Below are 25,368 nucleotides of genomic sequence, written 5' to 3' on the forward strand. Positions count from 1 at the left end.
AGTGTCACTGGGCAACAAATATTCTCCTTAGGGACCATTTGCAATTTATGGCTGGAGTTGGGTGTTGGGGGTGATGATAATTTTTATGGAGTTGTAATTTCACAATGTGAATAATCCTCCCTAAAATTCATTTATGAAGTAAGTGACCCCCCATGCTTGTCATGTTTAAAATCGATGACATCCACCCAAAAAGTGTACAAAAGTGATGACACCCCCTCCACAGTACCTCCCCAGAACAAAATGGGTGACCCCTCTAGCCATAAATTATGAACTGTTCCTTATTGTTAGCCTGATGTATTCAATCAAATGATCATCAGATGCCAGCCATGATGATGAAGAATCAGGACTGTTTACGACAGAAATATATCTACAGTTTCAAAATGCAATGCACAGGACGATTATTTAAAGCAAAATTTTAAAATTGAGCAATTCCCTCAAATACCTAAAAGTGAGACTAAAAAGATGATGGAAAAAAACATATTTATCATCTCTTCCAGGCTTACATCACTGACTGTTAGAACTCAAGGTCCCTGCTGGCTGTGTGGTTACTAAATGTACCTGTAAACCCTTCTAAGCTTATGCTACAGAACATCACAAAGCAAGGGCCTGGACAGATATAAGGAACCCTCTATGACTTATGTTATAAAGTAATCATTTTCTAACTTGCAGTCGTTACTCAAACATAAGCACTGCCAAATCAACCCTCTGGCAGGAAGCTGTCTACTTCATAGATATGGTAGCTGCCTGGGTAACCATGGTTACATGCTGATGGTCATGATGCTTTAGGTGGAAATTGTGAGAACAGCCGCAAGGAGTACCAGTGTTACTGAGAACTCAACATTGGAAACATTTACAGCTCAAGTAGAGAATAAACCCCAATCTTGTATGACTGGGGTTTCCGCATGTCATCTGCATGGTTGACCCCTACTATTAGATGACATAGATTTGTAACCCTGCTCTACCACAAGACTAACGCATCTGCAGGTGCTCTGGACACACCTGATGGGATTCACTTTATAAGTACTTGCTACTGTGGCCATATTTTGCGTTCATATGAATTGTAGGTGCTCTGCAAACCACCGTGGGGGATGTAAACTGTATATGCTCTATGAACCACTGTGGAGGGCGTATTACCTGCAGGTGCTTTGTGGGCTACTTGCCCTACAGATTGTTGTTACTGCAAGTGCAAGCTTGTGTTGGGGTCACTGTCGAGGTCCAAGTGACATGCAGGCATTGGGGAAGTTGGGAATATATGAGATTAGCAGATGAAACTAAAGTCAGCGTGTGATTGACATAAGTTCTCCTTCCCAATCAGAATCATCTTTACTACTGTCAATGTCTCTTGTTCATTATGAGAACAGTGGATGCTGCAATAATGGAATATTTAGGCAAGAAATTATGACGGAAAACAAATGTCTGATCAGATGATATCAATAAATAGTTTGCAATGTCACAGGAATCATCCATCTTCCTGGTGTTTCTATGCATGTTTCAAAAGTTGGACTTGATGAAGGCTACTCTGTAGCAACACTCTCCAAATAGTGACTTCTGTTGCTGGAAGTGGAGAGTCTTAGTAGTAAACTTTGTGATCTCGTACAGTTGGAATTTGTAGGCTTCTATTCTCCTGAGTTCACTGTACTTTCTGCGGATATCCATGGGACTACTTTCCATGAGAGAGTCGAACACCACAATATCAGCAGTGATTTGATCCACAAACTGGGGAAACAAGAGAAAGCACATGTTAAAAGAGACACCATTCACATCTGAGGAACAATTGTATCACAAATTTCTCATTTGTTTGTTCACCCGAAGTGATAAAAATAATCAATAATCAGGTAAATCAAATATATTTCATATCTTGAAATATTATTTCTTTTGCATGTATTTCTTAAACAAGTTCAGCGGTGAATTTCAAATCTGAAGGAATATACAGAGAGACCTTGTATATCTGGACACATTCATTTTGAATTTGAGCAAATTGTATGGGTAACTAATATTGAGATATCTGGATTTCTATTATCCAGGCTTTGGTGTTGAAATGGTAGCCGACCTTGCATCATCATTGGCAGACTCTGCCTCGTGTCAAGACACATGGGACAACTGCGCTTTACATCATATGGTCAGATTAAGATCAAAGCTTTGTGCGGGTTAGTCAAGTTTGTGTTCATTCAGTCGGTTGGTTTGTAAAATTATTTACTGTCCGGAAATGGAAACTGTATATCCATTATAGAAACGTAATTTTCTCAATAAAATTGATATTTTATACTTATCCTGATTCATGCTTAATTGCTTATCTCCTCTCCCTGGCGAAGGTAGTGGGTAGTGATTATCACTTTCTCCTAAAAATAGCCCGACATGAGAATATAGGAATTCAGTGTGTCTGTGAGAGGCAGCTGGGAGGGCTTTTGTCATGAGTCAGGATAAGTATAAAATATCAATTCTATTAAGAAAATTAAATATTTTTCCTTATCCTGCCTCATGCTTAATTGCTTACAAAATCCCACGGAAATGGCGGTGGGTCACACCATGCTGGATTTTGCTGTCTGTCTGCTAATATTATGTCCAAATTTTCCCCCCTTTGGGAACTTGTAACAGTGATAATTCGGTCCTGTTCTTCTATTATTCATTGCAGATTCTTGGGGGATCACATCCAGTCGAACTTGTCTTCTGCAGAAGTCTTCGTTGACTGACACGTGATGACATCAAAAGTACCTTACATCCTGCTCGTTTCTGATGCAACTAAATGTCAAGATACTGCAATCGAGACTAGTTGCGACACTTCTTCATGTACAAGTATCTTCATTACGAGTACAGGGTCATAATCACTCATGCTAGTCTGTTCAAGACGTGCGCATGGACTTTCCACCATTATATTCCGCAAAGCGTCTGGCTTCAACAAGTCACGTGATAAATCGGGTGAGTGAACTCAGCACCTTCGGGGAACTGTTAGTTGCTGAGCAACAACGAAAGGCCCAAACTGATGAATGCTAGTGATGTCCTCCGTGGCTATGACTTGTAGGTAATGTTTGGCAAACACAGTTTTTGACTTCCAAAAGCAGCCCTCCGTTGATAGCGAGCAATTCCCATGTAGCGCTAGTGTAGAGGCTAGGGCTCTGACTTCAAGCGGGTTGGAGGCTCTCGGAGGTTCCAATCCTGCTGCTTTATATGCTCATAGTATAACAGCTCTGATCCACACTGAGATAGTGTTGTGGGATACTTCCTTATGTGTCTCAGTAGATATTGGTTTAAATAGGTGCCTGAAACGTTGTCCTCTAGACTTGGTACATGCAATGTATGTCTTGCGTATCATGAGGTCCCAGGATTGAAGACAAGGCTGGTATGCGGAACTGTCTGTCTGGTTGACCTTGCAGTTGTAATACTGGTAGTCCTAACTCTTGTTTAAGTGTTGGAAACCAATCTCTCGTTGGCCAGTAAGGCGCGACCAAAATCAGTTGTAACCCCTTCGTTTGTCTGATTTTCTCAATGACTTTGGTAGAAGCACTGGAGTGTGAAACGCATATGCGTTTAATCCTTCCCACGGGATGCTGAGAGGGTCTGTTGCCCAGGTTAAGGGATCTGGTACCAGTGACACAAAGGTTGTTGTCTGTTTGTTGAACCTTGTTGCAAATAAGTCTATTTGCGGCAATCTGAATGCCTGACTAATTACTTGAAACGCTTCTCAATGCAGCATCCATTCTGTTGGTGATGGATGAAGAGGAAGAGACAGGGCATCTGCCATGATGTTGCAGGCTCCTGGTATGGTATGGTATGCTTTTACTTGGAGGTTCAAACAATTGACTAGATTGAAGAGTTGAAACGTCAGGTGAAGTACAGATGGTGATCTCGTTGACCCTTGTTTGTTTAAGTAGAAAGCCACTGTTGAGGTGTCCATGTGGATCATCAATAGCTTGTCTCTCAGTGATATCGACCAGTGGTGGATGACATGAATGACCGTTTTCATTTCCAACTGGTTGCTGTGAAGAGCCTCGATTCCTGCTGCTACCTCTTTCTCTAGATGAGCTCAACATCCTTGCAGAGATGCGTCTATGTAGAGATGGTTGTTGAATACCGACTCTAACATAGAGTCCACCAAAGCAGAAAGGGCTTCACTCTGTCTGGGAGCGGAATCTGAGATGAAGATTGAAGAGACGTTGTAATGGACGCAGCTGCAGTCTTCCTCTTCTGGTCATATCTTGTGCTGATGTGAGGAGACCTACTAGACACTGCCATTGTTAATGGAGAGGGTAGCGCTTGCTTTATCATTTTTTTTAATCTTGACCCTTCCGTCCTCTGGGACTACAATCTGATTCAATGTAGTGATGAAACGAATCCCGAGGAATTTGAGATCTTGTTGAGGTTTGCATTCCGACTTTAGGTGATTTACTAACCATCCCAGTTGTGTTAGTAGCCTGATTGTGAAGTCTAACTGTAGTCTCAGTTGACTTTTCTCTTTTATGTGCTTCTATGCCATCGTCCAGGTAAAAAGCAATGTGTAGCCCCCGGAGGTGTAGATAGATGACGATGGGTTTGATTACCTGAGTAAATAGCCACGGGGCCGAAGATATTCCAAATGGTAGGACCGTCCACTGGTAGTGCTGACCGCTGAAAAGGAACAGATATTTCCTGGATTCTTGATGAATCGGGATATGTAGGTACACATCTTGCAGATATATGCTGGCTAGACAGTCTGTCGGTCGGATGAGGAGTCTTAGCTGAGGAAGATGTAACACCTTGAAGAGTTCTGGTTTCCGTAGAAACTTTTTGTTGAATTCCTTCTTGTTGGAGGAATAAGTTGGAATTTCTCTCTGGAATTCTTCATCGGTACTAAGAAGATTGGGGAGTAAAAGCCAGGCATTAGACTCTGTGGCTGTATTACTTCTACCACTCCCTTCTGCAACAGTGTTGATATAGCATCAGTTAACTTGTCTAGTTGATTGTCTGCAAAGATGATGGGAGTTGGTAGTTTTGTGAGCGGTGGTGTATCTTGCAATGGAATCTTGTAGCCATCTCACAGAATTTTCATGATGCAGTCGACGCTGAGGCCTCCCAAATTCTTCCAGTAGAGTTGAAGACGTCCACCCACTTGAGACGGATGTACAGGAATGGCTGGGGGTGGAAGACTAGTCATTCCGATAACTTCTCCCCTTGAGCTCTTTGTACCCCTCGCTCTTTGTACCCTGGAGAACTTGGACTTGCTAGTGTAACACAGATTTGTCTGCTTAAGTACTGAAGTCAAAGTGTCAATGGATTTGATCATCATGACTTCCCTGGAATCTTGAGCAACCGTCTTCAATCTTCCCATCAAACACAGTAGGTGCAGACCATGGGGCTTGACACAAAGACTTTGTGAAGTTCTCACTCCATGACGAGGGAGACAAAAGCCCTTGTTGACACAGTAGTAGAGGCTAGATGTTTGGACATAAACTGTTGATCCTTCTTCTGAGTAATAAGTGCTGACAGGATCATTCTCTCTTCCCCATTGGCAGGATTGCTGAACTCTGTAATGAGTCTTGTTGATGGCTCTACATTGAGCTAGTCCAACAAATGTTCGTAGTAGTGTCAAGTTGAGCAAGCCTCTACCTTGTAGGATCTGCTGCATTACCTTGTAACCTTCGTCTACAGCAGGTGCTCTAATGAATGGCTCCATGTGATGAAGAGGTAAGCAACGCGCATTGAATGGTGGCGCATGTTGTTGTTGAAACTTGGTTGCTGATTTAAATGCTGTAGACAACGCCTCAGGGTTCGTAGATATGGGAGCTATTGGCAGGAACGTTAACGTATCGATGTCATCATTCTTTATCTTGTACATACTAAGTTCATTGGAATCCTTAGATGGTGAGACTAAATTTAAGCCATCCATGATCCACAATGTGACTTCTGAATTTGAGACGAGGGCTTCCTCCAGCGACGACTCTCGGTGGTGTCTAACTTTATCCCTCCTAGAGTGAGAAATATTCACTGAACGCCGATGACGACTCTCGGTGGTGTCTAACTTTATCCCTCCTAGAGTGAGAAATATTCACTGAACGCCGATGATGACTCTCAGTGGTGTCTAACTTTATCAATCCTAGAGTGAGAAATATTCACTGAACGCCGATGACGACTCTCGGTGGTGTCTAACTTTATCCCTCCTAGAGTGAGAAATATTCACTGAACGCCGATGACGACTCTCAGTGGTGTCTAACTTTATCCCTCCTAGAGTGAGAAATATTCACTGAACGCCGATGATGACTCTCGGTGGTGTCTAACTTTATCCCTCCTAGAGTGAGAAATATTCACTGAACGCCGATGATGACTCTCGGTGGTGTCTAACTTTATCCCTCCTAGAGTGAGAAATATTCACTGAACACCGATGATGACTCTCGGTGGTGTCTAACTTTATCCCTCCTAGAGTGAGAAATATTCACTGAACTCCGATGACGACTCTCGGTGGTGTCTAACTTTATCCCTCCTAGAGTGAGAAATATTCACTGAACGCCGATGACGACTCTCGGTGGTGTCTAACTTTATCCCTCCTAGAGTGAGAAATATTCACTGAACGCCGATGACGACTCTCGGTGGTGTCTAACTTTATCCCTCCTAGAGTGAGAAATATTCACTGAACGCCGATGACGACTCTCGGTGGTGTCTAACTTTATCCCTCCTAGAGTGAGAAATATTCACTGAACGCCGATGATGACTCTCGGTGGTGTCTAACTTTATCCCTCCTAGAGTGAGAAATATTCACTGAACGCCGATGATGACTCTCGGTGGTGTCTAACTTTATCCCTCCTAGAGTGAGAAATATTCACTGAATGCCGATGATGACTCTCGGTGGTGTCTAACTTTATCCCTCCTAGAGTGAGAAATATTCACTGAATGCCGATGATGACTCTCGGTGGTGTCTAACTTTATCCCTCCTAGAGTGAGAAATATTCACTGAATGCCGATGATCCTGACGAACTCTTCCCCAAATGATTTCTTCACCGAAGAATGTTGATTCTGCGATGATCTGGAAGATGAGGACTTTGACTTTGATGACTTGGATTTCTTTGACTATGATGGCCCTGCCTCTGTAGACAGTTTCTTCTGAGTTTTAGAAGACAAGTTGCCCTACCCTGGACATAACCTAGGGAATACAGCTGACTTATCACTGGAATGAATCTCAGCAGCAATGAATAAACGATTACGTAAATTTATCTCACCAGATTTTTACATGGCTAATGCGAGTCGATGTTGCCTGTCTCTCACACATCTGTGAACAGACCGTATGTATAAAATAAATTCTGATTCAGATAAATTTATACAAAATTCACAATGAGTATCAGAAGAACATAAGGGCTTACATGCCGGACAAAGTGCTGTACTACCAACAGCCGTAATCTACACTGTAGACACGATTTCATCAACTGAGACTAAGTCATGTTAAATAAAGACACAATAATCACAAAATTTATAATAATGATGCATATATAAAAGCCAAATACTGCATACAACACAAATTTAGTTGAAGGACCAAAGAAATGAAAAACTTATCGCCATATACGGGACCCCAGGGGCCTCCAGCCACCCTTGTTGGACGCTAGGAAGAGAGTGATAATCGTGGCCAATAAGCTGTGCGGGAGGGGAGGCTACTCGTGGGTGAGTGTATTTTTATGCCCGCTTCTTTTAGAAGGGAACCTCAAGGGATTTCAGGTGTTCCACTACCTTCGCCAGGAAGAGGAGATAAGCAATTAAGCATGAGTCAGGATAAGGAAAAATAGTCACTTTTATAACATGAAAGAAGAAAAGCAAGTTTTTCAGATATTTGGGGACTGGGGGCTCTCACTGTATTCATTTCATAACAAAAAAACTGTAATGATCATAAAATTAACATAAACTAAAATGGATCTTTTATAGAGGTCACCTGCCTAATAATTTGTGTCATAATTTCAGTTGATGTCACGTGACATAGTGTTCATAACAACTGTGTTCAGGATTGGACCTCATTCACTTATGAAGAAATGACTGAACTGTAAACATGGTAACACCGGTTACTTATTGCATCTTGACAGTGACCCACCTCCAGAGCTCCCATATCCAGCATGGGGGTGATGATGTCCCAGAACAGGTGTGGGAGGGAGATATAGATGATATTGATGTGCTTGGCAAGTAGATGTTGTGACACCAGGTCAGATAGAGACACAGTCACCTCGGTCTGGGAAGATGATTTGTCCCGAGGACTGTAAGTACAGTTGTGACAATAATATGACAAGTGCCTGATAAGCTGTGTGTAAGATAAACAAAACTAAAAGGCCAATAAGATCATTCCATCAATACGTTAAACAACTGAAAATTTCAAGAGGAAAAAGTATTTTCCCCCCAAATAATTAATTGAACAAATATCAAGAGTGTATATTTTAGATCCAGACCTAATTTGCCTATTTTGATAGAATACTTACTAGTAGTGTTCCAATGATTGAAAATAATTGAAAATTGATCGAAAGAAGGATTCAAAATAACTACTGATTGTGAAAAACATAGTTCGGGTTAATCAGAATTTTGTTGTTGTAGTATAACACACTTGAATGAACTAAACCAACCATTAAATTTGACAAATATTCACCAACAAACATGCACTAAATAGCATAAGGCTATTCGCATTCTATTCATAGTTTCACATTCAGCACTACAGTAAATGTTACTGTAACCTGTGAATGAATAAATTTTACATCTATAGTGAACATAATAGGATATACTGATAAATGTGTGTTCAATAAATTAACAGAATGACAGTACTAGTAATAAAAAACAAATTAGACAAAAACTTTGGGAAAAACCCTTAAAATTGGTGATTACTTTAAAAATGTATTTACTTCAATTAATTTTGATAATCATTCACCACAATACCTCTGATAATTGACCTCTGATCCCCAACACTAATACTTACCTAGTTTGCGAGGAAGCAGGTGCCTATCATGCCTCTGGCTAATTGTGAGAGAGATTGTTGTATCTACAAAGGCTTTTTTAAGTTAAGGATGCAAATTAGGTCAGGATCATTTATTCAAAACATCAAAAAAAAGCTAAATCTTCATATCTTTCACCTGTGTGATCTGACTTTGAAGTCAAAACTGTCGTGCATTTTGATTGGCAAAATGGTGGTAACTGTACATGACTTGAAGTTAGACAGTGAGGAGGGTGGGGCAACTGGCTTGTCACTGTAACAATAAACACATTGATAATTACACTCTCCTCTATGAACTGTCAATGAAACAGTGACATCCACAGATCTCTATTCTCAATCAATACAACAGAATTTGACATAGATTACACCCTATTACATCATAAGAGATCCTTGAGAAAACACTGATGCTAAAAATTAAAGACTTAGATTAAAATACCATAGAAAAAGACTCCAGGACCATAATTACATCTAACACATTGGAAACAGTACTTGAAGATCTCATAATGATAGTGATTACCCAAAAATGAAAATGTTGCATGGCTCCTGAGATTTCTTCTGAATCATGTCATCACAGAGAGAAATACCATTAGTGCCTGTCACCATAAACTCTGAGTTGTCATGGCAATTGGGTTCCCTGGGTTCAAGGAAGTCCAAAATCCGCTTTTCTTCCAGTTCGTATGATCCTGAAATGATATTTTCCATCCCTCAAATGCTGTGAAACATCATATCCCCACTGTGTTAAGGGATATCAGATGTCTACATGTCCACAACAATGTAGAACTAGCATGACGCTGTACTTGATGGCTTAACTGAATTCAAATAAAACAGGCTTTAAATATCTATTACAAACAATTACAGTGAGTGAGCCAGTGAGTTCAGTTTTACGCCACTTTTACCAATATTCCAGCAATATCAAGGTGGGAACACCAGAAAATGGGCTTCACACAATGTACCCATGCGGGGAACCGAACCCGGGTCTTCGGCATGACGAGCAAATGCTTTAACCACTCAGCTACCTCACCTCTACAAACAATTACAGTGACATAAAACTTCTTCAAGTACTACACCCAACCATCTTCAAGTTCCCTACAACCAAAGCTCTTTTTGTTTCTTATGACCAACCCTCTTCACATTTCTTACGACCAACCCTCTTCAAGTTTCCAACAACCAAACCTCTTCAAGTTTCCTACAACCAACGCTCTTCAAGTTTCCTACAACCAACCCTCTTCAAGTTTCTGACAATCAACCCTCTTCAAGTGTCCTACCACCAAGTGCTATGGCTCACCATCAATGGCTGGGGGGTAAAGTATAAATGTTCTGGGTCCAGGGTTCTTCACCCAGGACATAAAGTAACGACAGGACTCCATCATGGTGACTTGGAGACACAGGTGATCAGATGCAGATGTGTGGTACAGACGGAAGCCAGCCTCGTGGAACAGCACATACAGGCTGCGATACCAGTTGTACAAGTAGTCATCATCTATCTTGTCTGAAATAAAAACACCAGACTCCATCCATAACAGCTGTCTTTTATACATTCCACGCCTGTAAACCTTGACAGTAACAATTCCTGTCTGTGTTCTACCCTTCCCACCCAGAATTCTATTCTTCCCCACACAAGCTCTTAAGCTCTGGCCCCGATTTCTCGAAACCAACTTAAGTCTGAGTTTTGACTTAAGTTCAAGTTTTAGCTCAAATTTGAGAAAATGTAGGAACATCCTTTTTCCGGAATGAACGAAAATCGGTATCAAACTCAAACTTAGTAGACAAACTGAGTTTGGTGGACTGATTTCTTTAATTGTTTGGACTTCTGTATTTTAAAAATGCAGTTGAGTTAAAAATTTAGCTGTTTCGAATTTAGCTGCTGGGTATCACCTGTGTTGAATCAGTGAACAATGATATACATATGCTGCACTAGACAGAGTGTTAGTGTGTATGTAAGTCAGAGGTATTACACTGAATGATTATTGATAAAATATCTCCACTGTATAACACATATTCAATATAATGGGTGTCAGCTGGTCATGTCAACTGTTTGAGTAGAAACAGGATTCTTCTTCCTTACACATTTCTCACATATGTATCATGATTTCTGACTAAAATATTTGATCTCAGGGAATAAGAGTTTCAGCTAGATTTCATGACAAGGTACTAACTAAAAATACACAAGGTACTGTCTTGGGAAGACAGGGCATTAACAGGGGTGAACAAGGCACTATCTGGGAGGACAAGGCACTATTTTGGGTGGACAAGGGCACAGCGCAGGGAGTACAAGGGCTCCACCAGAGCTGTAAAAAAGCACTGCCAGGGCAGGACAAGGCCACCACTAGGGCAGGACAAGAACACTGTCAGACATGACAAGAGCACTGTCAGGTGTGACTAAAGCACTGTCAGGACAACACAAGATCACTGTCAGGTGTGACTAAAGCACTGTCAGGGCAAGACAAGAGCACTGTCAGGTGTGACTAAAGCACTGTCAGGACAACACAAGAGCTCTGTCAGGGCAAGACAAGAGCACTGTCAGGTGTGACTAAAGCACTGTCAGGACAACACAAGAGCACTGTCAGGGCAAGACAAGAGCTCTGTCAGGGCAAGACAAGAGCACTGTCAAGGAAAGACAAGAGCACGGTGATGGCAGGACAAGTGCACTACCAGGGCAAGACGAGCACTGTCAGGGCTAGACAAGAGAACTGTGATGAAAGGACAAGTGCACTAGGGCTAGAAAAAGGGCACTGTCACTAGTGTCAGGGCAAGACAAGGGCAGTAGACAAATATGGTACAGGAGGGGATACAATAATGTCATACAATATGATGACAAAGTAGGCATTATTGTATCTTAATAACCATAACAACAACAGAAAAAATAAACATGATCAGCCATACTTATCGCAGTTAGAAGAATATTCAGGTTGAAACATATCTCAGTTGGTCCTTTACTTCCAGTCTAGTATAGTCAAGCAGTATCCTAATGGTTGGAAATATCTGGGTCTGGGAGGGCAGTGATGTGGTCTTTGTAACCCCAACATTGGGTTATGACGAAACCCTAAGAACCAAGTCAGCAATCCTGACTGTAACTGGTGACCAAATCTTCCCTAGAGTGGTTTGAATGTTATCATGGTCATATCATCAGAGCCTTGACATGATGAAAGTTAGCAAGCATGAAGTTAGCAAATCAAGTAACACAATCGGGACAAACTGGTTTCAATCTCCAATCATAGTGTACCAAATGGAGGGTTCCAAGGGGATGGGGCTTAAAGAAGAATGCAAAAGAAGGGTGCCGAAGGGAGGGTGCCTTGACGATGTGGCCACCCTAGGATCCCTTCACAGCAATTTTATCAGATACAGCCAAACACTATTGTGTAAAACTTCTGTTGTCTTGAAGTAAAAACTTGGATTCTGCTTATTCCTTGTTTAGTTGTCATTTTGTGTCCAGCCTTGGAATAACTGGAAATTATTACAAGGCTCACTTCAACTTTGACACTACTGTGTTACAGAACTGTGTAGACAAGCGTACATCTGTCATCTGTGACCAATCTAAGCCTCATCATCACCTAGCTGCTGAACTCAGCACTCAACTCACCTATATCTAGAACAATGTGGAGCTGCTGCACGTCCCTGAGAAGTTTATCTTTGACTAGGAAGAACAAGACTTCGTGTGAATCACTCATGTCCAGGTAGGCCTCCAGTTTGATGATGTCAATGTGCCCATGGCCTAGTTTCTTGGTTATACTGTTCAGTGTCTGGGTCTCATATGAGTTGCGACCAAAGTCCGCTGGATCATTTGGAACAATGACTGTCTTGAATATGTGAGTGCCATTTAATTTTCTTAATGCCACGGGAATGGAGTAATGCAAAAATATATACTGTTGGAAAGAATAGTTTCTGGATAGAAGGGTCTCAAATCCATAGTCCCACATTGGTCTGAAACAAATCAAATATTGTGATTATGACAATGATATACAGCATTATCTGTTCTTAAATCCATTAACATGACAAAACACAAACATTTTACTGTAATTCACTCATTTCTGTAACAGTTTGCATGAAGATGGTATTGATTTGACCTTGTGTGCAAACAGAACTGAGTGTCTATATATCTATCAGTGAATTACATACAGAGGAAGCTGTCCAAACCAGCACTCATTGGGACTGAAGAAATAATCTGGTTTAGACAATGTGCTGGATTGTAGAGCTGATGATAAATGTACAAGCCACGGATGGGACTGAGATTTTATGGTGCTGATAACTTGCCAGATTGGACAAATGCCAGTTTTGACAGCTTCCACTATACTTTGACATTCTAAAATATGTTGTGCAAAATGAATGTGAGGAGAGTCTTTGTCCAACTGAGGTCGTGCACACTAAGCAACTTCAAAAGATACCAGCTATTTGATCTTGATGATGGAGGTATTGTTTCTGGGTCTGTATGACACTGAAATATTGTCTCCTTTTCACGTTTTACTTTTGAAAAATACAACAGTATTTGTCTTGATATTTACACAGAACTAGAATCTGTTTATCACTCAACTGAACAAGGCTGTTGGTGTCAATGTTCTGTACCTCGCTGTATATCACAAATGTACCCAAGGCATATCATTATGACTTTGTGGTGTCAATATGGAGCTCATCGCTAAACGTACACACTGGCATGCATCATTTGAAAAGCCTGTTGTAGTAAGCAGCAGAATACTGATAATACTGTGCATTCCTATATTAACAATTAATAACATGCATCATCATGTTAACATTATCTACAAAAACATACATACTGAGCTACAGAATCATCTGTTATTTCAGATTGAACATATCAAATATTCAATCACTAAACCATGACCTGAAAAACGACAGCAGACATGCTAGTACTGAAATAGTGACATTTGTCATGATCAAGAATGAAATATTTCCATGATGGCAGACATTCAAGGATAAAACAAAGATATGAGATTTGGAACAAAACTATTTGATGCATATCCTGCATGGCTTCCCGAGCCTTCTCAGCTTAATGAGACCCTTGTATTACAGTGTTGTGTTATATGTTTACTGACAAATCAGTTGTTCTGAAGGTTCTTGTGTGAATATATCTAATCAACTAAACGTGATAACACTTATTGTCTGTGAGGAACTAAACGTGATAACAGTTATGTCTAATGAGCAACTGAAGAACTAAATATGATAACACCAATGCGTAAAAAGGAATGTGTGAAGTACTGCTTAAATGTTCAAATTTTTTGTTGATGAATTTCTAGGGGTTTAGCTAAATTTACTAACTCCTAGTATCTAAATGCTAACTCTGCTAATGTTCTACACCCGACTAATATCACACTAATCTAACCTCGAAATGTCTAACTTCTAACTTTCTTTACTAAAAAAACCCAACTGATTGTCTAAACTAAAATATAAACCTAACCTAACTCAAAACGTGTGTAATCTGCGATGTTGAAAAACCAACTAAAAACGTTTAACATTGAATCTGGGAACCTGTAAGTTCACTCGCATGTAAATCTTGTGCAGTCAGTGTCTGTGGAATGAGCGTAATGGATGTGTTCCTACGAATGTTTGTTTATTCCATAAACACTAACTGAATGAGATGCGTATTTTGTTAAAACTCCCTAACATCAGTAATTGTCCGAAAATATGATGGCAATTACCTACTGGCTTTCCTTCTAAAGTGCCCATCTTTGTTACCTTTGATGTTTCACAAGTACATATACATGATACGTATCTAGCTTCTTACGTTTCATTCACCTGATAAGAGTACGAACACACTCCAAAACTTTGTGTCCGTCACATAATCATATTACAGAAATTGTCAGCCATAAATTTCCTCCTTTCTGTGTACTGGTGTTCCAATGATTGAAAATAATAAAAAATCTATTGCAATAAGGATTAAAAATAATTATCGACTGTAAAAATCATACTTGGGATTAATAAAAATTTTGTTGTTTTACTATAAGACACTTGTATAAAGAAAACTAACCATTAAATTTGAGGAATATCTGCCAACAAACATAAGTTCAACAGCGTGAAGCTATTCGCATTCTATTCATAGTTTCGCATTCAGCACTACAGTAAATATTACTGTAACCAGTCTATGAATAACTTTTCCATCTATTGCATTACAGTATTACTATTAGTTCTAAAAGTCCCCAAACATTAATTAGAAAACAAGTGGTGAAAAAAAAATTAAAACTGGTCATTACATTGAACATGTATATAAATATAATCAATAATTGTTCACAAGTCCTCCAATAATTGATAGTGGATTTGGTTTTGGATTCCCAACACTATTTCTGTGTATCATAAAACTGCCATACGAAGACGTTCTATGATGGCCTTAAATAATGGAGTCTGAACAACAACAGGTTACCATGGTGGACACTGCGAGCAATGACACACGCAATCAACTGACACAAAGTCACTTCTGCTTCAGTCATTGCAAACCATACTGCTAAGAATCCATGTCATAACTTTCTTGACTCAAGATACATTTGTGAAATGACTTACACATCTATAAACATGCATATCAGCTACATACAATAAAGACTTACCCTATGGAATAAGCTATCTTTGGCAGTGTGGAATCAACATTTACACCAACATCAGGTTCTGCACACAACCTCCATGCCGTGCCATTCCCACTGCCGATTGTGGAGTTACACTGATAGTGATAGAGAGTGATGAACTTGAGTAAACGTCTTGCCTCACTCTCTGCATTAGCCAACACCCGTAATGGACTGTAGGCCTGTTGGTAATATGTCAGCTGCACAATTGTGTACACCAATCCTATCAGGAGGAAGCCAGAGAAGAGAGTCTTCTTCCTCTTGTTTATTGACATTTTGATCACTCGAAGAGGCCAATTTGGCATTTATGAAGTGTAGTTGTCCTTTATAAGCAGCTGTAAGCCCTACCAGCTGTCGTGGGCAAACTAATGGGATGACAGAAGCAACTCCTGAACATCTATTTTTCTTTATTTTGATGATAACATGTTGTTATTTGGGAAGTGCTATGATGTATTCCTTTAATACTGGCTGTGTCATGAGAAATAGCCATCCATCTGAAAAGGAAAGAACAAGGAGTTCAAGCATAATGATCGTGGGTTTTGTGTCACTTTCTGACACATTCCAGAAACTTCTTGGAGGGTGTGCACCTACAGGGGCTTTATAATGTGTACCCATGTGGCAAATCTCAACCGTGTTTTATAATAATATACAAGACTTTCAGGCTACCACACTTTCATAAACAGGCAAACACTTTACCAGTAAGAATAAACAACAGAATTCAGGAAACCCCTTAATCTGTTTCTTATGCTGTCAGGGCTTTTACGCTTTTCTTTGAAAACATTACAGAAGTTATACAAGCTTCAATATTATCATTGGAAGCACTGATCTTAAAATGTCACCTGAACATATAGTGGAACGTTCTACATGCACTAAAACTTGCATTAAATATTTTGTTTTTTTAAAAGGATCAGGCAAAGTACCACACCACACTGAGACCAGTTTAAAATACACCAAATTTGGTTTGCAAGATTAGAACCAAAAATATAACATGATGTTAGTTAAAATACCTGGTATATAGTATACACATTAAAATCAAAGGACTTTTATTGTAAATTTACCCAAAATAGATTATTGATTCAACATTTTACAAAACCATCTCATATAGTCATAAGTTTCAACATGGAAGGGTTTTCTGTTACTGACATGACTGTTTACATGCTGAAAATGAATCCACTTACGATGGCACTTGTACACTGGCATCGCTGAAGGTATCTTGTATAATTTACATGTGAGCTTCCAATTTAGCTCTTTTACATCCACAGGTGACAGAAATTCAGGTGCAGGGTGATTTCTGTTTCCTCGGCAACATATTTCCATAACACTTTACTTATTACAAATTGAAATAGAGGATCCTTTGAACAATAACGATAGAAATAATAGCATGATGACGTTATGTCATGCTGAAATATAACTCCAAATTTGGGGGAGAAATAATCAATATGATCAATATGATACACAGGACACAATACGATTGTTGTCTATTATTGTGAACCAAATAATCCAGTGATCAACACCATGAACATGAATTTATATAACTGTGATACTATGACATAGTCACCTTTCATCACATTGGTCACCTTATCACATTAGTCACCTCTTATCACATTGGTCACCTCTTATCACATTAGTCACTTCTTATCACATTGGTCACCTCTCATCACATTAGTCACCTTATCACATTAGTCACCTCTTATCACATTGGTCACCTCTCATCACATTAGTCACCTTATCACATTAGTCACCTCTTATCACATTAGTCACCTCTTATCACATTAGTCACCTCTTATCACATTGGTCACCTCTTATCACATTAGTCACCTCTTATCACATTGGTCACCTCTTATCACATTAGTCACTTCTTATCACATTAGTCACCTCTTATCACATTAGTCACCTCTTATCACATTGGTCACCTCTTATCTCATTAGTTACCTCTAATGACAAGCATAGTTTACGGAAGACCAATTCTAACCTGTAGACGCAAGTTCATCAGGGATTTTTCAGTTAATTGAAATGACTGTTTGAATTCATTTTATGATGTTTGACGGACAAAATATTGCAGTAAAAAGTATTTTAGCAAATCACTGTCCTGAATTGATCCTGAAAAAAGAGTATTGCATATCGAGTAGGGGTGGGTGATAATACCAGTCTACCGGTATGTTGCAATATGAACTTCACCATATGATATATTGAGATACACTTTTCGCGATCCGGTTCACCCGTTACAATTGGCAATTTCTGAGACCATGATCAGCAATTTGTGTGATGATGTATTTCCTTTTTATTATTATATATTAATAGTTTTGAGAATGTTTATTGGTCATACAACTGCATTTATGTGACTTTTAAACCATACAAATAAAAAAATAGATTGGTATCGGCACTGCTGATAAACAAACCAAAATGGCTGAGGCCGTTGCAGACGCTATTTTCCTCGAGTTTCAAACTTTACAGTGTTCAATTTGGAAACAGTGGCTAGTGGCATTGTTTCAAAGAAAGGAAACAATAATTACCTAAATCATGTCTTACACTTTCACAACATATCACAATACATATTGCAATAAACCAAAAAATATTGTAATATAGCACAATTTGAAAATTTTGGCAATATCCAAGTCTAGTATTGTGTCATTTCACGAAAACTCAAGATGCAGTGTGGGCCAGGCTGTAAGTCTAAATAACCTTCTGTCTTGTTATTTTGGCCATTCTTGTAGGATAAGCACCCTTTCCACATGTTAGAAGTGTACACAATGTAAAACACTTATTGACATGATTTATCTGTGGGGATAATAATATGCATTTAACTTAGGTATAGACTGTTTCCAGTTTCAGATACATTTATTACAACAAACACATCTTACTTACAAAACAGGTAACAATGAAGATAGCAGCTGAAGAAACATACGCATTTTACTCAGTTATAGGTTTCCAGTTACAGATACATTTATTACAATATTCACAAATCTTTCTTATAAAACAGCTAACAATGAAGATAGCAATAGTACTAAACTTTATTTTGACGTACGTTAGTTGTGGCTGCGTGACACTTTGTAGAACATTTTACTCCTTGATTTTTACGACAACACCTGTTACTTACGCAGCTGCCCATACAAGCACATATATTTGACCCTTGTGTCCATTCTGGGAGGAGTAGGTGTTGGGCAATTCCCTACTTGGACATTACCCACCTAAGAATATTATTGCCTGGTCATTTCCCCACCTCGCTGGAAAGCAGTGTTTCTATAATGATTACTGATTATTAGTTGAATTACATCTGAATGCATTCGAACTTCCTACATTTAACTGAGACTCTGAGACGTAAGAGTTGGGGGATTAAAAACAGCATGCATTTAACCATCTCACTTTTTTATTGTTTACAATAAGAAAATAGTAAGTCACTAAGTTTTTCCTGGCAACTACAAGATCAAACAACGACCTAAGAAACTGTATTTTCCTACAACCAACACCAACATATAAAGAAGGTGTGACATATTGTTTCATGTTTACATTTTACAATATATGAAAATAAATTTTGTTTTTCTAAATATCCACTGGCTTGCATAACTGTAGAATTGCAAACTCTACCTTGACAGATTTGAGCTTCTACTGGTAGGGATTGTGACTGTATAGGTTATTTTATGTAATCAGTCTCTACCAGCAGAGACTACGATCGCAATCTCTACTGGTACGTACTCTGATCACTATCTCTACTGGCAGAATCTGCGATTCTACCAGATCGCAATCTCTACCCTGACACATACACACAAAAATGTCAAATCTTAGTTTGTGTGGTGGTAGACAGGTAAATAACAGAGGTATATTGAGAGGTTCAACACATGAACCTGACAACTTGCTGTCTTTCTAAATGTTTCTCATATTACAAACTAAATATAAACTAAAAAACTCCAAAATCAACATTAAAACTTATTGTATTTTTTACAGATAATGGAAAATAGCAGAATACCCAAATGAGACTGAGTGAGGTGGGTTCTGGCTAGTGACCAGTTATTGCCATCTTTGAGTGTTTTTTAACGATTTGCTCCACTATTTCTTAACATAATGAAATAAAATTCATCTTGATGATAGATTAGCTATTCACCGACATTTCCTGCTTGTCTACAGTTGCCGATCATGTTTCTCCGAAACGCTGTCAACATGGAAGCGGAGTGGCATAGATTGTGCTTTCCCAACAACTTCCCAAGTGCACTTGTCGTCATTTTTCAATTTTTTTTTTTGTCATTCACCTAATTTGACATAAATTTGGTAATAAAATTATTGTGTTTCAAACCTTGACATATTGACGAAATTTCATAATTGGATTTTGTTTAAAACAAAGAAATTCAAAAGAACAAAATTCACTCTCATTGTGGATGTTGATGGATGCTGATACATGTATAAGCTAACGGGAATATGAAGATGTAAAAAGCAAGGATGAACTTATCAAAGTTGACATTTTGAGTAGTTGTTTGCAATTTTGGAAATGTTTCTTTTCTGGGAGAAAAAACTTAAAGATAAAGGTGAAAACTGACAGTTATATTCTGTCAGCATCATCTGCATGGTATCTGTCAAGTCCATAAAATGGAGATGAAAATTTGGGTGAATTCAAAGTTAAGTGATCGAGTGTTGGCATTATGGGTATGTTCAGGCAAATTAAAATCTGCATTTTTTATGGACTGAAAATTTCATGTCACCACACTAATGGTCATGTAAAATACCTAGACGTGTTGGGCCTCATCTTCCATATTTGTAACGTCTACAATCTAAAATACTCACAGTAATTTTAACTTTTGTAACCTATTGTTTTTGTAAGTGTCAATGTGTGAAATACAACGGAAGTACAGGTAAAGCTGTGCAAGCGCTACCGCTAGGTGCTGGCAATGTCTGGTACATGGTGAGTACAGTTTATTAGGTTATGCAAAGGAAAATTAGGATAAACAATAGAGGTTCACACAAGCAGGTACATAACTCAGTGACCCAAAAAGTAATGTCTAGCTCTGTTAGAGTGTATAAATCAAGACTTATCATTTAAACCACTTCATAAATCCATTCCCTGACTCAAAATACTGTGAAGATATTGAGCAGCTTATTCTTGATGTTATCCATAATGAATTTAACTGAAAAAATTGCTCCAGACATTCTCTCGTTTTAACCAACAGATATGTGAAATATAAACAGGTGCATGAACCATTCCATTCCGACTAAAAACATTTCCCGAACTTCCATAATGGCTACTGTGATTCTACTGATTCTACAGTATGTAAGTTTTAACCTGCAACAAAAGAATAAGCCAAGCGCAATAAAACTTTTAAGCAACGGTTTAGTGACTATAGATAACAGCTAACGTAGCAATGATGTAAGTTATCCCGCGTACACTCCAAAGTCTATAAAAGTTGTAGTCGTATTCATGTTACTGACTAAAGATATTCGACACCCAACCTGATTTTCGTATAGCGGATCAACAGATATCACAGTGTAACACGCAGCGATCTAGTTCGGTTTTAGCACCGTACCTTTGCAACACATCACACTCTTCTGTCTTCTTAAAAGACACAGGTCTTCCTGTGGTATTGTGTCGTCAAGAGTTAAAAGAAGCATCTACTTTTGTTCTGATTTACAACTATGACAGGGTCGACATTTTCAACCGGAAGAACTCTTCGCTAAGGGAGACATGAAACAGATTGAAGTGCATAAAAGAGGGATCCGGAATGAAATGGAAATTGCACAGCAATATAAGGAACAGTAGCACACCAGCCTGTGAACAACAACAGTGCAACAGTGTTACTCAGTGTGGAAGTCGGGGAATGGGTGTCAGGAAAACAGGATTCATCATTCCGATGAATTTCACGTTTTCGGTAAACTACAAAAATCTGTATTCATTTTTGACAATTTTCCCGAACTTAGTTAAACAGTACATTTAATCCATAACTCTGAAAAATACATTTGAACAGAGACATTCTCTGATTTGAACAACGCATATGATGAATACATAATATTATGACGTACATATGACAAATAAATAGTATTATGACGAGTACATCTGAATAACATTGCGAATAATAAATCTAGACAATACACCTTAACAATACATTTAAACAATAAATATGAAATTACAGACAAACAGCAGTTGATGTTTATTGTAATTGAAACGGCCCGCCCCTTGGGGAACTGACAGTGTTCTTTGTCATTACAAAAGACATGATGTCCATTGAATTTAATTGTTTTGCCTTAAATAAATTAAAATTTGCTGTAGTGTAACTGGAGTGTAATGCATACAGACACCGAACTATTTAATTGATGGCCAGTTGTGACAGAATCGATCTGTATAAACATGAATTGATTTCAGATAGCATGCAGTTACGCTGAGTCAAATGTTACACGCTAGAAAATATTGAAAAAAACCCCCCAAAACACTGAGTTAGCGCGCAGTCAGTTGTATTCTTGTTGGTCTGTTGTAGATTTGGTGTTGGCAAATCACAACCACTGAAAATGTGAAACTGGAACCCGGGATCATAGCACACTATCCCCATGGAAGAACCTGGGGCGACCCAGGGGGTGGGTGTCATCAATCTTAACAGAAAAATAAATCTTTTCAGCAACATCATTAACAGTTAAACTGAAATTCACAGCCCTTCGGTTGTGGAATCTCATATTGTCGTTGGACGCCATAGTGAATGACTGCAATGAGCTGCTGTCGGCCATAACCGTGGACAGTTTGTTTGCTTGCTGCGACTGCAATTAAAGATCCGGGTTAGAACTGATCTTCAGTAATCCATGCTTGTCGTAAGAGGCGACGTTCGGGATCGGGTGAACAGACTCACTGCCTTGGTTGACACATGTCATCGTATCAAAAATGTGTCGATTGATGCTCATACTGTTGATCACTGGATTGATTGATCAAGTCTTGATTATTTACAGACCGCCGTCATATAGCTGGAATAATGTTGAGTGGGTCGTAAATGTTAACTTACTTGCTCACATAGTTAGCAATTTTAACTTAGCTTCATGACAACAATCTGTAATTACTGGAGTGTGGACTAGAACATCCAGTGACTGGCATCACGAACATGGCTGCATCTACGGAGTTGCGATTTGATGACACGCGTGTCAACCAAGTGAGTTTTGTTTTATGATCAATTTAACACCATTTTAGCAATATCAGGAGACACAGTCAATAAACTCGACTCATTACACCTTTTTAAAGACTGAACCTTTAAAGGCTTTTGGTGTGAAAAGCGAACCTCTTAACTACGTGGCCAACCTACAGTTCTTTAACAATTTTCTTCACTCTGCACCGGTACTTTCTCAGGTTTGTGAACAATGTTGCTGTATCACGGGCAATATGCCGGCAGATAACAGGTGACATGACCTCTGCAGACAGTCCCGAAGTAAAACCAAATCACCTGACTTGTATAATATGTTGTATTTTTGTTGTTTAACAATCCACGTGTGCATGTCGTCACTTTCCGAGACAAACACCATTTTTCTTCCCCCTCTCAGTCTGATAATGATGGTATGTGGAAGTACTGTGACGTCATATGAAGTAGGGGCAGTGGGGAAGCCTCGTGCTACAGCGTTCACCCAATACCCGGGGTACAATTCCCCATGTGGGTACAATGTGTTAAGCCCACTTCTGGTGTCATCCGCTGTGACATTGCTGGAATATTGCTAAGAGCGGTGTAAAACTAAACTCACTCGCATGGAGTACGTATTATGGCTGCACGTATTAACAGCCAAGACCTGAGAACAGCTTTGAAAAAACATCACAGTAGACATGTACGGGACATTTCCCGAACTGACCCGTGAAGGTTCCGGGGTAGAATAGGCCATAAAATGCGACTATGCTTGTCGTAAGAGGCGACTAACAGAATCGGGTGGTCAGGCTCGCTGACTTGGTTGACACATGTCAGCGGTACCCAATTGCGCAGATCGATACTCATGTTGTTGACCACTGGGTTGTCTGGTCCAGACTCGATTATTTACAGACTGCCGCCATATGGTTGGAATATTGCTGAGTCCGGCGTAAAAACTAAACTCACTCACTCACTCACTCATTTCCCGAACTGACGCCTGTGACAAAAAATGGTGTCCGATGCAGTTCCTTATTTCCAGTTGTATCATTGATTCCCATGTTTACCGATATAAAAGTGACTCAGTTTATGGAATCGGCATTTTATCATCTTGAAACCTGTATGCACACTAGCATGTTGTGTATACTCTCTCCCGCCGAGACTTAGAAGGAATGTTACCTGAAGAGGCACAAAACCCACTCACTCCATTGTTTAGTTTTTCGCTACATTCAGTAATATTCCAGCTATATGGCGGTGATCTGTAAACAATCGAGCCTGGACTGGACAGTCCAGTTATCAACAGCATGAGCATCGATCTACGCAACAGGCTTACAATGGCATATGTCAACCAAGTCAGCGAGCCTTACCACCCGAACCCGTTAGTCAAATATTACGACAAGTATGAATCACTGAAGATCTATTCATACACGGATCTTCAGGGGTTAGCGCTAGTAACAACACGGGAGGAATATTTTTGAATACTGAGGCAAACACTATGGCAAATATCCATGTTTGGAATGTATAGCAACACACTTATATACATATATACACACATGTATAGCAAATATGACGTCACAATCCACATACAGCTATATGGACAAAGCCACATCTGTGTCGTCACAATCCATATACATCTGTCAGGACAACGCTACATCTATGTCGTCACAATCCACATACATCTGTCAGGACAACGCTACATCTATGTCGTCACAATCCACATACATCTGTCAGGACAATGCTACATCTATGTCGTCACAATCCATATACATCTGTCAGGACAACGCTACATCTATGTCGTCACAATCCATATACATCTGTCAGGACAACGCTACATCTATGTCGTCACAATCCATATACATCTGTCAGGACAATGCTACATCTATGTCGTCACAATCCATATACATCTGTCAGGACAATGCTACATCTATGTCGTCACAATCCATATACATCTGTCAGGACAACGCTACATCTATGTCGTCACAATCCATATACATCTGTCAGGACAACGCTACATCTATGTCGTCACAATCCATATACATCTGTCAGGACAATGCTACATCTATGTCGTCACAATCCAGATACATCTGTCAGGACAACGCTACATCTATGTCGTCACAATCCAGATACATCTGTCAGGACAATGCTACATCTATGTCGTCACAATCCATATACATCTGTCAGGACAACGCTACATCTATGTCGTCACAATCCATATACATCTGTCAGGACAACGCTACATCTATGTCGTCACAATCCATATACATCTGTCAGGACAACGCTACATCTATGTCGTCACAATCCACATACATCTGTCAGGACAACGCTACATCTATGTCGTCACAATCCACATACATCTGTCAGGACAACGCTACATCTATGTCGTCACAATCCACATACATCTGTCAGGACAACGCTACATCTATGTCGTCACAATCCATATACATCTGTCAGGACAATGCTACATCTATGTCGTCACAATCCATATACATCTGTCAGGACAACGCTACATCAATGTCGTCACAATCCATATACATCTGTCAGGACAACGCTACATCTATGTCGTCACAATCCATATACATCTGTCAGGACAACGCTACATCTATGTCGTCACAATCCACATACATCTGTCAGGACAACGCTACATCTATGTCGTCACAATCCACATACATCTGTCAGGACAACGCTACATCTATGTCTTCACAATCCTGTATTGCCAATTATCCTCATGTGGATACACTGTGTGAAGTCCTGTTTCCAAATGCCTCATTTAGTGTGCATCCGATTTTCATTATCAGCTCCATGGGGAATATGCAACCTG

At 39.5% G+C, this 25,368-nt stretch overlaps 1 protein-coding gene across 1 annotated transcript; it reads right to left on the reverse strand.

Annotated features, from left to right (window-relative positions):
* Positions 1 to 1,304: 1,304 nt before the first annotated feature.
* LOC137294649 (uncharacterized) lies at positions 1,305 to 21,153 on the reverse strand. Its single transcript, XM_067825711.1, has 8 exons — positions 20,994 to 21,153; positions 15,472 to 15,977; positions 12,504 to 12,844; positions 10,209 to 10,412; positions 9,441 to 9,606; positions 9,063 to 9,176; positions 8,042 to 8,201; positions 1,305 to 1,716 (listed from the first exon to the last, which is right to left on the reverse strand). The coding sequence occupies exons 2-8, from the start codon at positions 15,786 to 15,788 to the stop codon at positions 1,492 to 1,494; spliced, it is 1,527 nt and encodes a 508-aa protein (XP_067681812.1). The 5' UTR covers positions 15,789 to 15,977; positions 20,994 to 21,153; the 3' UTR covers positions 1,305 to 1,491.
* Positions 21,154 to 25,368: the final 4,215 nt, after the last annotated feature.

The sequence above is a fragment of the Haliotis asinina genome, chromosome 8 (assembly GCF_037392515.1).
Source record: "Haliotis asinina isolate JCU_RB_2024 chromosome 8, JCU_Hal_asi_v2, whole genome shotgun sequence".
Classification (NCBI taxonomy): Eukaryota; Metazoa; Mollusca; class Gastropoda; order Lepetellida; family Haliotidae; genus Haliotis; species Haliotis asinina.

Bases quoted from the DNA above. Each gene is read 5' to 3' on its own strand.
- LOC137294649 (XM_067825711.1), bottom strand. From the start codon at position 15,788: ATGCCAAATTGGCCTCTTCGAGTGATCAAAATGTCAATAAACAAGAGG. The intron at 10,413-12,503 runs GTGAGTTGAGTG...TTTTTATTTCAG, and splicing joins CCACATTGTTCTAGATATAG to ACAAGATAGATGATGACTAC. The intron at 9,177-9,440 runs GTAATCACTATC...TTATTGTTACAG, and splicing joins TGCAACATTTTCATTTTTGG to TGACAAGCCAGTTGCCCCAC.